The following is a 12461-nucleotide window of genomic DNA, read 5'->3' on the forward strand; positions in this document are numbered from 1 at the left end:
AGGGTGCAAGCAATTAAGATGATGGTCCTCCCGAGGTTCTTATTTGTATTTCAATGTCTCCCTATACTAATCACTAAGACCTTTTTTAATAAAATAGACAGGAGCATAACGAGCTTCGTGTGGGCAGGGAAAGTTCCGAGAGTAAGGATGGGGTTCCTTCAGCGTAGTAGGGACAGTGGAGGATTGGCGCTACCGAACTTGGGCGATTACTATTGGGCCGCCAATGTGGCAATTATACGTAAATGGATGATGGAGGGTGAGGGAGCGGCGTGGAAAAGACTGGAGAGAAAGTCCTGTAAAGGGACGAGTTTAGAGGCGCTGGTGACGGCGCCGCTACCGTTCTCACCTAAAAGGTTTACCACGAACCCGGTGGTGGTGGCAACATTGAATATCTGGGGACAGTGGAGGCGACAGAGAGGGGTGCGGGGAGCCCTGGTGGGGTCCCCAATCAGGAACAACCATAGGTTCGCCCCAGGAAGAATGGATGGAGGATTTCAGAGCTGGCACCAGTTGGGAATTAGGAGGGTGGGAGATTTATTTATAGGTGGGACTTTTGCGAGCTTGGGAGCATTGGAGGAAAAGTATAAGTTGCCCCGGGGAAATTTCTTGAGATATATGCAGGTGAGGGCGTTTACTAGACAACAGGTGAGGGAATTTCCGTTGCTCCCGACACAGGGGATTCAGGACAGAGTGCTTTCAGGGGTGTGGGTCAGAGAGGGCAAGGTGTCAGAGATATACCGAGAGATGAGGGAAGAGGGGGAGGAGTCGGTGGGCGAACTAAAAGGAAAGCGGGAAGAAGAACTAGGGGAGGAGATAGAGGAGGGTATGTGGGCTGATGCCCTAAGCAGGGTAAATTCCTCTTCCTCATGCGCCAGGCTTAGCCTGATTCAATTTAAGGTGCTACATAGAGCACACATAACGGGAGCAAGATTGAGCAGGTTCTTTGGAGTGGAGGACAGATGTGGGAGGTGTGGCGGGAGCCCGGCAAACCACGCACATATGTTTTGGGCGTGCCCGGCACTGAAAGGGTATTGGAAGGGAGTGACGGGAGTGATTTCGAAGGTGGTGAAGGCCCGGGTCAAACCAGGCTGGGGGTTAGCTCTATTTGGAGTTGCGGATGAGCCGGGAGTGCAGGAGGCGAAAGAGGCCGACGTTGTGGCCTTTGCGTCCCTAGTAGCCCGGCGCAGCATCCTACTCATGTGGAAGGAGGCGAAACCCCCCGGACTGGAGGCCTGGGTAAATGATATGGCGGGGTTCATTAAATTGGAGCAGATAAAGTTTGCCCTGAGAGGGTCGGCTCAAGGGTTCACCAGGCGGTGGCAGCCATTTCTCGACTACCTAGGGGAACGTTAGAGGGAAGACAGATGACCAGCAGCAGCAACCCAGGGGGGAGGGGGGGGGGGGGGAGGGGGGAGGGGGGGGTTTAGTTTAGTTTATGTCAAAAGATAATGGGGTTTTGTTATTTGTGTATTGTTAAAAATGTCTTTATTGTTACGTTTGCTTTGTAAGAGGGGAAAAATTGTTGTCTGGAAAATTTTTTCAATAAAATATATTAAAAAAAAGGAATGAGTAAGGAGGGGGAGTGTCAGGAGTGCGCACGGCGGGGAGGGTTGGAGTAAGTGAGCGAGGAGGGGGAGGGTCAGGGGTGAGTGAGAGGGGAGTGGGTCAGGAGTGAGCAAGGAGGTGAGGGTCAAGGGCGAGCGAGGAGGGGGAGGGTCAGGAGTGAGCAAGGAGGTGAGGGTCAGGGGTGAGTGAGGAGGGGGAGGGTCAGGAATGATTGAGAAGGGGGAGGGTCAGGGGTGAGCAAGAGGGGAAGGTCATGCGTAAGCGAGGAGGGGGAGTGTCAGGAGTGAGCAAGGAGGGGGAGGGTCAGGAATGAGTAAGGAGGGGGAGTGTCAGGAGCGAGCACGGCGGGGAGGGTTGGGGTGAGTGAGCGAGGAGGGGGAGGGTCAGGGGTGAGTGAGGAGGGGAGGGTTGGGGTAAGCGAAGAGGGGGAACGTCAGGAATGAGCGAAGAGGGGAGGGTCAGGAGTGAGTGAGGAAGGGGAGGGTCAGGAGCGAATGAGGAGGGGGAGGGTCAGGAGTGAGTGAGGAGGGGGAGTGTCAGGAGTGAGCAAGGATGGCAGGGTCAGGAGAGAGTGAGGAGGGTGATGCACTATCAATTACCACAAAGACGAGAGTAGTGAATAATCGAGGCTTTATTGAGCAAAGATGTTGTGCCTCCTGTAGCTGCTACCAGAATGGCTGCAGCACCGGCGAACACACACATTTATACGCCGTCTACTGGGTGGAGCCAGCAGGCAGGGATTTACCCATGTACCTCTAGTATATGTATTTTACCGTAATACATATAACAATGCTAGTGGTGACTACCACAGAGGGGAGGGTCAGGAGTGAGTGAGGAGGGGGAGGATCAGGAGTGTGCAAGGAGGTGAGAGTCAGGGGTGAGCGAGGAGGGGGTGGGTCAGGAGTGAGAGGAGGTCGAGGGTCAGGGATGAGCGAGGAAGGGGAAGGTCAGGGGTGAGCAAGAGGGGAAGGTCAGGAGTTAGTAAGGAGGGGAGGGTCAGGAGCGAGTGAGAAGGGGAGGATCAGGAGTGAGTGAGGAGGGGAGGGTCAGGAGTGAGTGAGGAGGGGAGGGTCAGGAGTGAGTGAGGAGGGGAGGGTCAGGAGTGAGTGAGGAGGGGAAGGTCAGATGTGGGTGAGGATGGGGAGGGTCAAGAGAGAGCAAGGAGGGGGAGGGTCAGACGTGAATGAGGGGGAGGGTCGGAAGTGAGTGACTAAGGGGGAGTGTCCAGAGCACATGAGTAGGGGAGCTTCAGGAGCGAGTGAGGAGGGGGGAGTGTCAGGAGCGAGTGAGGAGGGAGAGGGTCAGAAATGAGTGAGGAGGGGAGCATCAGGTGTGAGTGAGGTAGGGAGGGTCATGAGTGAGTGAGGAGGGGAGGGTCAGCAGTTAGTGAGGAGAGGAGAGTCAGGAGTGAGTGAGGAGGGAAGGGTCAGGAGTGAGTAAAGAGGGGAGGGTCAAAAGTGAGTGAAGAGGGGAGTGTCAGAAGTGAGTGAGGAGGGAAGGGTCAGGAGTGAGTGAAGAGGGGAGAGTCAGGAGTGAATGAGGAGGGGGAGGGTCATGAGCGAGTAAGGAGGGGGAGGTTCAATAAACGGGTGGCATTCGAGGTGGAAAGATAGAAGCGGAACCGGGGGGTAGATATGTTATGGTTATTGGGAAGCTGAAGAGAATGGCCGTGGTATTGGTAAATATATATGCCCCAAACTGGGATGATGTTGAGTTTGTCAGACAGGTGCTGGGGAAGATCCCGGACCTGGATTCATATCGACTGATTATGGGGGGGAGATTTCAATACGGTCCTGGATCTGAGACTGGTTGGGTCAAGTTCCAGGTCTGGGAAGGTATCAGCTATGGCAAAGGAGTTGCGGGGGTTCAGGAGCGAGTGAGGAGTGGAGGATCACGGGTGAGCGAGGAGGTGAAGGGTCACGAGTGAGTGAGGTAGTAAGGGTTAGGAGTGAGTGAAGGGGAGGGCCAGAAAGAGTAAGGGGGAGGGCCAGAAATGAGTGAGGGGGAGGGCCAGGAGTGAGAAGGGTCAGAGTTGAATGAGGAAGGTCAGGAGTGAGTGAGAGGGGTTGTATCAGGAGTGAGTGAGTGAGGGAGAGCCAGGAGTGAGTATGTGAGGGGAAGATTAGGAGTGAGTGAGGGAGTGTCAAGAGTGTGTGAATGAAGGGGAGCCGGAATGAGTGAGGGTGAAGAGTGAGTGAGTGGAAGGCCCAGGAGTGAGTGAGGGAAGGTCACGAGTGAATGAGGAGGGGAGATTCAGGAGTGTGAGTGAGGAAGGGTCAGGACTGAGTGAGGGTCAGGACTGAGTGAGGGAGGGAGGATCAGGAGTTTGGACATCTTGCTAAAGTTGTAAATAAAATAAATAAATAAATAAAATACAAAACATTAGTAAGGCCACACTTGTAATCCTGGGCTGGATTCTTACGACCAGGAAGTCGGCGCCACCCCCGCACCGATCCTCTGTCTGGTGGTCGCGCAGCGTAAATCTCCCGGCTTCACCTGTGGATACGGCCAGAAAATGCCCGGGGTGTGTGGCTGCGCAGGCGCATGTCGGCGGCCGCACGCGGACACATCCTGCCAAAAACTGCCTCCCTGTAATCAGCCTCGCCACCTCCGGACCACCCCCACCAGTCCCCCCAGCCCTGGACGAAGGTCCCCCTGCCAGCGGAATGGCTCCCCCCCCCTCCACCCCCCCCTCCACCCCCCCCTCCCCCCCCCCCCGCCGCCCCGACTGTGGCAGCACTGGACACAGTCCGAAACCGCCACGCGAGGTCCCCGAACGGTGTGAGGACATGCGGCCCACGCCATCGGGGACTCGGCGCATCGGGGGCGGAGAATCGGGGGAGGGCCTCAGGTGACATCCTGAGACCGTCCATAAGGTGTGCGGCCTCCTCCCCAAGTACACCGTTTTTGAGGGGGCGGAGCATCGCAAAAACGGCACCACTCCCGATTCCGGCATAAAGCGGGATTCTCCGGCTGATCGTCAAACGTGATTTTGGCATCGCCGATCGGAGAACCCCGCCCACCGTGTACAGTTCTGGTCATCCTATTATAGAATGGGGGCTGGATTCTCCCAAAATGGGACTATGTCCCCACGCCGGCATAAATCGCTGGCATTTCACTCCCGAGTTTCCAATTAAAAAAGATTAGTCGATTCACTTACCTGCAGGGGGCTAGCAGGGCCCAGAGTGGTTCACGCAGCTCTAGCTGCGGATACGGGCCCCTCCAGCGGCCGTGCCGAGCGCCATGGCAGAAGCGGACCATAGAGGCAGCTCCAAAATGTAGGCCCCCCCCGATCTGCCCCCAGCCACCCATAGGGCCCCCCCCCCCCCCGCCCCGCCGGTGCCCGATCCCCCCGCCTCCCCCACCAGGGCGGCCATGGACTGAGTTTGCAGCCGCCACGCGAGCTTCCCGAACGGCGATAAATGGTTTGAACCACGGCGTCGGGAACTCGGCCGGTTGGGAGCGGAGGATTGCTGGGTGGGCCTCTGGCAATGGCCCCCCAGTCGCATGGAGTACTCCATGAACATGCCGATTCTCGGATCCTGGAGAATGGCAGGACCCAATTTCGGCGTGAAAGTTGATTCTCCACCCCCGTGCCAAACGTGATTTCGGCATGGGCTTGCGGAGAATCCAGCCCAGGATATTATTAAACTAGAAAGAGTGCAGTAAAGATGTACTCGGATGCTACCAGGACTTGATGGTCTGAGTTAAAAGAGCAGCATGGTACCACAAGTGGCTAGCACTGTGGCTTCACAGCACTGGGTCCCAGGTTCGATACCCCGCTGGGTCACTATCTGTGCGGAGTCTGCACATCCTCCCCCTGTCTGCGTGGGTTTCCTCCGGGTGCTCCGGTTTCCTCCCACAGTCCACAGGCATGCAAGTTAGGTGGATACATGCTAAATTGCCCTTAATGTCCAAAAAGTTTAGGAGAGATTATTGGGTTATGGGGATAGGGTGGAAGTGAGGGTTTAAGTGGGTCGGTTCAGACTTGATGGGCCGAATGGCCTCCTTCGGCACTGTATGTTCTATGAGAAGCTGGATAGACTAAGACTTTTCCCCGTGGAGTGTCGGAGGCTTAGGGGTGATCTTATAGAGATCTATAAAATAATGGAGGGTAATCAGGGCTAGTCAACATCTTTTCCCAAAGATAGGGGTCTAAAACTAGAGGGCATAGGTTTAAGGTGAGAAATACAGATGGGTCCAGAGGGGCAATTTGTTCACACAGAGGGTGGTAAGTGTCTGGAATGAGCTGCCAGAGGCAGTAGTGGAGGTGGGTGCAATTCTGTTGTTTAAAAAACAGACAGTTTTATGGGAAAGCTGGGTATAGAGGGATATGGGCTTAATTCGGGCAATTGGGACTAGCTTAGTGGTAAAAACTGGGCGGCACGGACAAGTTGGGCCAAAGGGCCTGTTTCCATGCTGTAAACTTCTATGACTCTCTGAGTGAGGGAGGGAGGGTCAGGTGTGAATGAGGAGGGTCAGAACTGAGTGAGGGGGAGGGCAAGGAGTGAGGGGGAAGGTCAGGAGTGAGTGAGGACAGGGAGGGTCAGCAGTGAACGAGGAGAGGGATGGTCAAGAGTGAATGAGGAGGAGGGCAAGGTGTGAGTGAGGGGGAGGGTCAGAAGTGAGTGAGAGAAGGGTTAGGAGTGAGTGAGGAAGGGAGGGACAACAGTGAACGAGGAGGGGAGAATCAGGAGTGAGTGCGAAAGGATCAGGAGTGAGCGAGAGAAAGGGGGTCAGGAGTGAGTGAGGGAGGGACGATTAGGAGTGAGTGAGGGAGGGAAGATCAGGAGTGAGTGAGGGAAGGAGGATCAGGAGTGAGTGAGGGAGGGAGGGTTAGGAGTGAGTGAGGGAGGGAGGGAGCATCAGGAATGAGTGAGGGAGCGAGGAGCAGGAGTGCTGATGTGATAACAATCAGCTGATTGAAGGGATCCTTTGCGATGTCTCTGGGGGATACTTCCAGCTGCGTGTGTTTTGGAACTCAGCAATGAAATGGAACTTACATGTCAGCCCCCATGTCCGGGTGTAGGAAGGACATCACTTTGGTACTTGAGATGATCTGTGGAGGCAGAGAGGAAGCTTCCATACGCTGGAACATTGGGGTTCGACTCTGCAAAGAAAGAACTTGTTGTCATTCTCACACCTCATTGCTCCCTGAAAGGCAGCATCCACAGGGTAGGAATAGACTTTTCTGTACAACTGGTTGATATTGCTGTTTATACCCCACATGGAGCTCCTCCCACTCAAATGAGCAATTTCCATCTGCTGCGTGGTTCCATCTCCCTCATGTATATGAGATTGTAGAAGCAAGTCTCAGCAATGGTGGTTAAAGTGTAAAGGTCCTTTCTGTTTATTCCCTTATTTCCCTTTCTTTGATGTTGTCGTTATTATTTTTGATCCATGGATGATTAATGAACATGTCTCTTTAAGGCAAGCAGCAGAATTACAGGAGAGAACATTCTACTGGTTTCTGCTAGTTTGAACAGGAGCTTAGACATGTCGGCACCAAAGAGAGAGAGGGATGGGACTGGGAATCAGTTTGATTGATTGGCTGGTGGCCAATGAATTGGCAGGAGGCCGTACTCCGCCTGGTAACAGCTGGTGATTGGATCCCATCCCAGTGAAATGATTTTCAGAGTCCTGTGGAGTTTCACTTTGACTCCTGGCAGCACAAGGACAAGGTCCTACTCTCTCTCCTCTGTTTTCTCTAGAAAGGCTGGATTTTTGGGGCTGCAGAGAAACTGAATGAATTAATCAATAGGAAAACCATTACAGGCTGCAACCAAAGACAGGGACCCTTTCTTTCTCTACAGAAAGGCTGCGAGTGCTGTATTTCTGAAACTATCGAGACCTGAATGAACCTACAATAAAACCACAAACTGAAAGCAAGGTTTGAAGAGGATAAAGGAGTTGGAAACCACCATCTGAAACAAAGACTCTTTTTTCATTTTACATATGATTTTTTTTACCCCCTTCTTCCCCTCTGTGTTTGTCTGTCATGTGTGAGTGTGTGTGTGTGTGTAGAGTGTGGGGAGGCAAGTCAAAATGGGGAGTTAGGAATTAGATCATGGGTTAACCAGTTGTATTTACTGCACATTTCGTTATAGTCCTTGTTATAAATAAACAGTAATTGTATTTACATTTACAAACCTCGTGACTGTAATTATTAGGCAGCCAACAGCCAAAGACTTTGGCTATTTTTCTAAGAATTATTTGTTAATTCACTTGTGTTGTGACTCCTGGTTAAGTGGGACTTGAATTGACCGTGCACTCGCCCAGGGTGTTGTAACAAAAGCCACAATTTAATGATACATTACATTGCGCTGCCTGTGTCTCTGTATAATCAGTGCTTTGTCCTGTTAAACAGAGGGCTAAATACTCCAGCATTATGTATTGTCCAGTGCCTCACATTGTGCATCTGAAGCCTGCTATTTGCGCAGTGGCTGAAGAGGAATTGCTTACAGTCGGACTGCAGCTTCAGAATTACTATTCACATGCAACCAAATCGCCTCAAACAATGTCTCGCATCCAAAACTCCATCCCAATCCTATTCCCTTCCCAGTCCCATCGCCTTCCCATTTCCATTCCCTTCCCAATCGCACTACGTCCAAAACCCTATCCCTTTACCAACCCCATTCCATCCAAATCCTTATCCCAATTCCATCATTATTTTGGATTACCCAGTGTCTTGGTGCTATGCTGCTTATGGGTATAATTCAGTTCAGTCTGTATTTTCCCCCCAGGTCCATACCTGCTCCTCCTGTAGTTGTTGGTATTTTTTGGTTTTACTCTGCTTGTAGTAATCCATGATCATCATGGCAGCGTAGATTTTCCCAATTGTAAGGTCTGTGGCTAAAGGACAGGAGATTATTCTATAGGTCAAATATATTGAATCAGAGATAAGCTGTAAATGTACTGGTATATTACATATGTACGCTGATCAGTAACACAGATTATGAAGATCCCAGACCTAATCCTTGGTAAGTGTAGAATTAGTCAGGATCAGACATGGGCCTGACAGAGAAACCCAGGGTCTGAAAAAGGATTAAATGAATTAGAATCAGGAGCTCAATGCAATCTGTTGAGCTCAGGATTGGAAGAAGAGAACCAGGGGGATTGAGGATCGCGGGATCAGGAAAGGAGGACCCAGGAGCATTGAGGATCTCAGGATTAGCGAGGAGGCCCCGTGGTATTGAGGATCACAGTAGGGGCAGCACGGTAGCATTGTGGATAGCGCAATTGCTTCACAGCTCCAGGGTCCCAGGTTCGATTCCGGCTTGGGTCACTGTCTGTGCGGAGTCTGCACATCCTCTCCGTGTGTGCGTGGGTTTCCTCCGGGTGCTCCGGTTTCCTCCCACAGTCCAAAGATGTGCAGGTTAGTTGGATTGGCCATGATAAATTGCCCTTAGTGTCCAAAATTGCCCTTAGTGTTGGGTGGGGTTAGTGGGTTATGGGGATAGGGTGGCGGTGTTGACCTTGGGTGGGGTGCTCTTTCCAAGAGCCAGTGCAGACTCGATGGGCCGAATGACCTCCTTCTGCACTGTAAATTCTATGAATCACGGGATTACAGAGGAGACCCAAGGGATTGAGGAATCCGGGATGAGGAGAGGGGAAACCTGGGGATTGAGGAACTCAGGATCAGGAGAGGAGAAACCTGGGGATTGAGGAATTTGGCATTAGAGAGGAGGCCCAGGGGGACTGTGGAATTTGGGATCAGGGGAGAATTCCCTGTGGGATTGAAGAATTTGGGATCAGGAGAGGAGGTTCTGGGGGATTGAAGAACTCATGATTAGTGAGGAGGCCCCATGGGGTTGAGGAGCTTGGGAGTGGAGAAGAGACCCTGGGGATTGAGGAACTAGGTGTTAGAGAGGAAGCCATGAGGGACTGTGTAACCTGGGATTAGAGAGGAGGCCCCTGGGGGATTCAGGAACTCAGGATTAGAGAGGACGCTCTGGGGGATTGAAGTCCTTGGGATCAAGAGAGGAGGCCCTAGAGATTGATGAACTCAGGATTACAGAGGAGGCTTCAGAGGATTGAGGAACTCAGGATTAGAGAGAATGCCCTGGGTATTGGGGAACTCTGGATTAGAGAGGAGATCCTAGGGAAGTGAGGAACTCGGGATTAGAGAAGAGACCGTGGGCAATCGAGGAATTCGGGATTAGAGAGGAGGCCCCGGTGGATTGAGGAACTCGTGATCAGGAGAGGTGGCCCTGGGAGATTAAGGATCTCAGGATTTGAGAGGAGGCCCCGAGGGTTTGAGGAGATCAGGATTACAGAGGAGGCCCCGGGGGGATTGTGGAACTCAAGATGAGGAGACGAGAAACCTGGGGATTGAGGAACTTGGGTTCAAGACAGGAGGCACCAGGGGATTGAGGAACTCGGTATTAGAAAGGAGGCCCCGGGGGGGATTGTGGAACTCGGGATTAGAAAGGAGGCCCCGGGGGGATTGTGGAACTCAAGATGAGGAGAGGAGAAACCTGGGGATTGAGGAACTTGGGATCAAGACAGGAGGCACCAGGGGGTTGAGGAACTCGGTATTAGAAAGGAAGCCCCGGAGGGATTGTGGAACTCGGGATTAGAAAGGAGGCCCCGGGGGGGATTGTGGAACACAAGATGAGGAGAGGAGAAACCTGGGGATTGAGGAACTTGGGATCAAGACAGGAGGCACCAGGGGATTGAGGAACTCGGCATTGGAAAGGAGGTCCCGGTGGATTGTGGAACTCGGGATTAGAGAGGCAGCTCCGGGGGATTCAAGAACTCGTGATTAGAGATGGGGTCCCAGGGGATTGAAGGATTTGGAATTAGAGAGGAAGACTTGGGGATTGAGGACCTTGGGATCAAGAGAGGAGGTCTCATGGAATTGAGGAATTCGGGATTAGAGGAAACTCTGGGAATTGAGGAACACGAGATCAAGAGAGAAGGTCCCGGGTCGATTGAGCAACTCAGGATCAGGAGAGGAGGCTCCGGGTCGATTAAGCAACTTGGGATCAGGAGAGGAGTTGGGGCAGCATGGTAGCACAGTGGTTAGCACTATGCCTTCACAGGGTCCCAAGTTCCATTCCCCGTTGGGTCACTGTCTGTGCGGAATCTGCACATTCTCCCCGTGTGTGCGTGGGTTTCCTCCGGGTGCTCTGGTTTCCTCCCACAGTCTAAAGACGTGCAGGTTAGGTGGATTGGCCATGCTAAATTGCCCTTAGATTCCAAAAAGGATAGGAGGGGTTATTGGGTTACAGGGATAGGGTGGAAGTGAGGGCTTAAGTGAGTCGGTGCAGACTCGATGGGTTGAATGGCCTCCTTCTGCACTGTATGTTCTATGTTCAATAAATGTTTGGGTTAATAAGTCTTCAGTTTAAAATTACATGTTTCCCAGGAATTACATACTGGGGAGGTGGGTACTAAATCATGTCAGACATTATAAAACTCAGGAAAAACAAGGAAGTGGGTGGCACGGTGAAACAGTGGTGCGCACTGCTGCCTCACAGCATCAGGGACCCGGGTTCAATTCCGGCCACTGCCTGTGTGGAGTTTGTACTTACTCCCCGTGTCTGAGTGGGTTTCCTCCAGGTGCTCCGGTTTCCTCCCACTGTCCAAAAATGTGTAGATTAGGTGGATTGGCCATGCTCAAATTGCCCCTTAGTGTCCAAAAAGGTTAGGTTACGGGCATGGAGTGGCAGTGTGGGCCTAGGTAAGGTACTCTTTCCCAGTGTCATGCAAGAGTGCCTTTAAGAACTGGATGTTTAAGCAATGTATCTTGAAGAAAACAGTGATGTCATAGAGTGGGTGGAGCTCAGCTCAGTTCAGCCATTTTGAAGTTTCAGTTTTGAAAAATGCCTGGCTGGTTTTGCTGAGAGCAGTTTAAAAAGCAGTTTAGTTTTGCAGGTTTTTAGCTTCAGTTTAAAAGCAGTGTCTGTGTGTTTCCAGAGAGCTGCAAGTTTTGCAGTTTGGTTTTGCTGAGAGCAGCTAAAAAGTGCCTGGCTGGTTTTGCTGAGAGCAGTTTAAAAGTAGAAAGCCAGTTTGCGACAATCTCTGCCATTCTACAAAATATATATATATCCTTTAACCTGATGTGATACTGTTTAAAGGTCTCTTGGAAGTTTGAAGAAACATTTTAAGGAATTATTTACTGTTGCAATATTTTCTGAGTTATCTTTGACGTAAGGGGTGTTAAGAGATCCAATGTTTATTTAAGATGTTAAGTTGAGTACATGGGATAAACAGTGTTTTGTGTTTAAAAACCCACGTGTCCATAATTGCATAATTGTAATCCCACACCTAGGGAAAAAGCAGTGTGCTCGGAAAAGCAACAAATCCATTAAAGGGAGAGGTTGGTTGATCTCCATGATACATTTTGGGGTTCTGAAAAGCCTCGCCCATAACACTAGGCTCGGTGCAGACTCGATGGGTTGAATGGCCTTCTTCTCCACTGAAGGGATTCTATGATTCTATTTGATTGATAACTGGAATGAGCGGCTTGTCTTATGAAGAAAGGTTGGACAGACTGAGTTTGTTTCCACTGGAGTTTAGAAGATTAAGGGGAGGCTTGTTTGGTGTCATGGCCGGTACAGGCTTGGAGGGCCGAAGGGCCTGATCCTGTGCGGTATTTTTCTTTGTTCTATGGTCTTGACAAGGTAAGGCTGCTTCCTCTTGTGGGTGAGCCGAGAGCTAGGGGCACTGATTTGAAATTAGGGATCACCCTTTTAGAACAAAGATGAGGAGAATTGTTTTGCTCTCAAAGGGTTGTGTGAATTTGGTACTCTCCAAAAGGGATCAAAGATTACCGGGGGGGGGGGGGGGGGTAGATGGGAATGTAGAACTTGAAACACAAACAGATCAGCCATAATCTTATTGAATGGTACAACAGGCTAGAGGGGACTAATGGCCTACTGTTCCTATTT

The 12461-nt window shown here is 51.5% G+C and overlaps 1 protein-coding gene across 1 annotated transcript in view; it reads right to left on the bottom strand.

The window, feature by feature from the left end:
- Positions 1 to 12461, bottom strand: part of LOC140426708 (probable voltage-dependent R-type calcium channel subunit alpha-1E) — a 1526345-nt gene that overhangs the window by 51281 nt on the left and 1462603 nt on the right. The window contains exons 42-43 of the mRNA XM_072511794.1: positions 8318 to 8418; positions 6570 to 6676 (exon numbers count right to left, since the gene is read on the bottom strand). Of these exons, the coding sequence (XP_072367895.1) occupies positions 6570 to 6676; positions 8318 to 8418 (208 nt within the window). The remainder of the gene's footprint in view (positions 1 to 6569; positions 6677 to 8317; positions 8419 to 12461) is intronic.

Source organism: Scyliorhinus torazame, chromosome 7 (assembly GCF_047496885.1).
Source record: "Scyliorhinus torazame isolate Kashiwa2021f chromosome 7, sScyTor2.1, whole genome shotgun sequence".
NCBI lineage: Eukaryota > Metazoa > Chordata > Chondrichthyes > Carcharhiniformes > Scyliorhinidae > Scyliorhinus > Scyliorhinus torazame.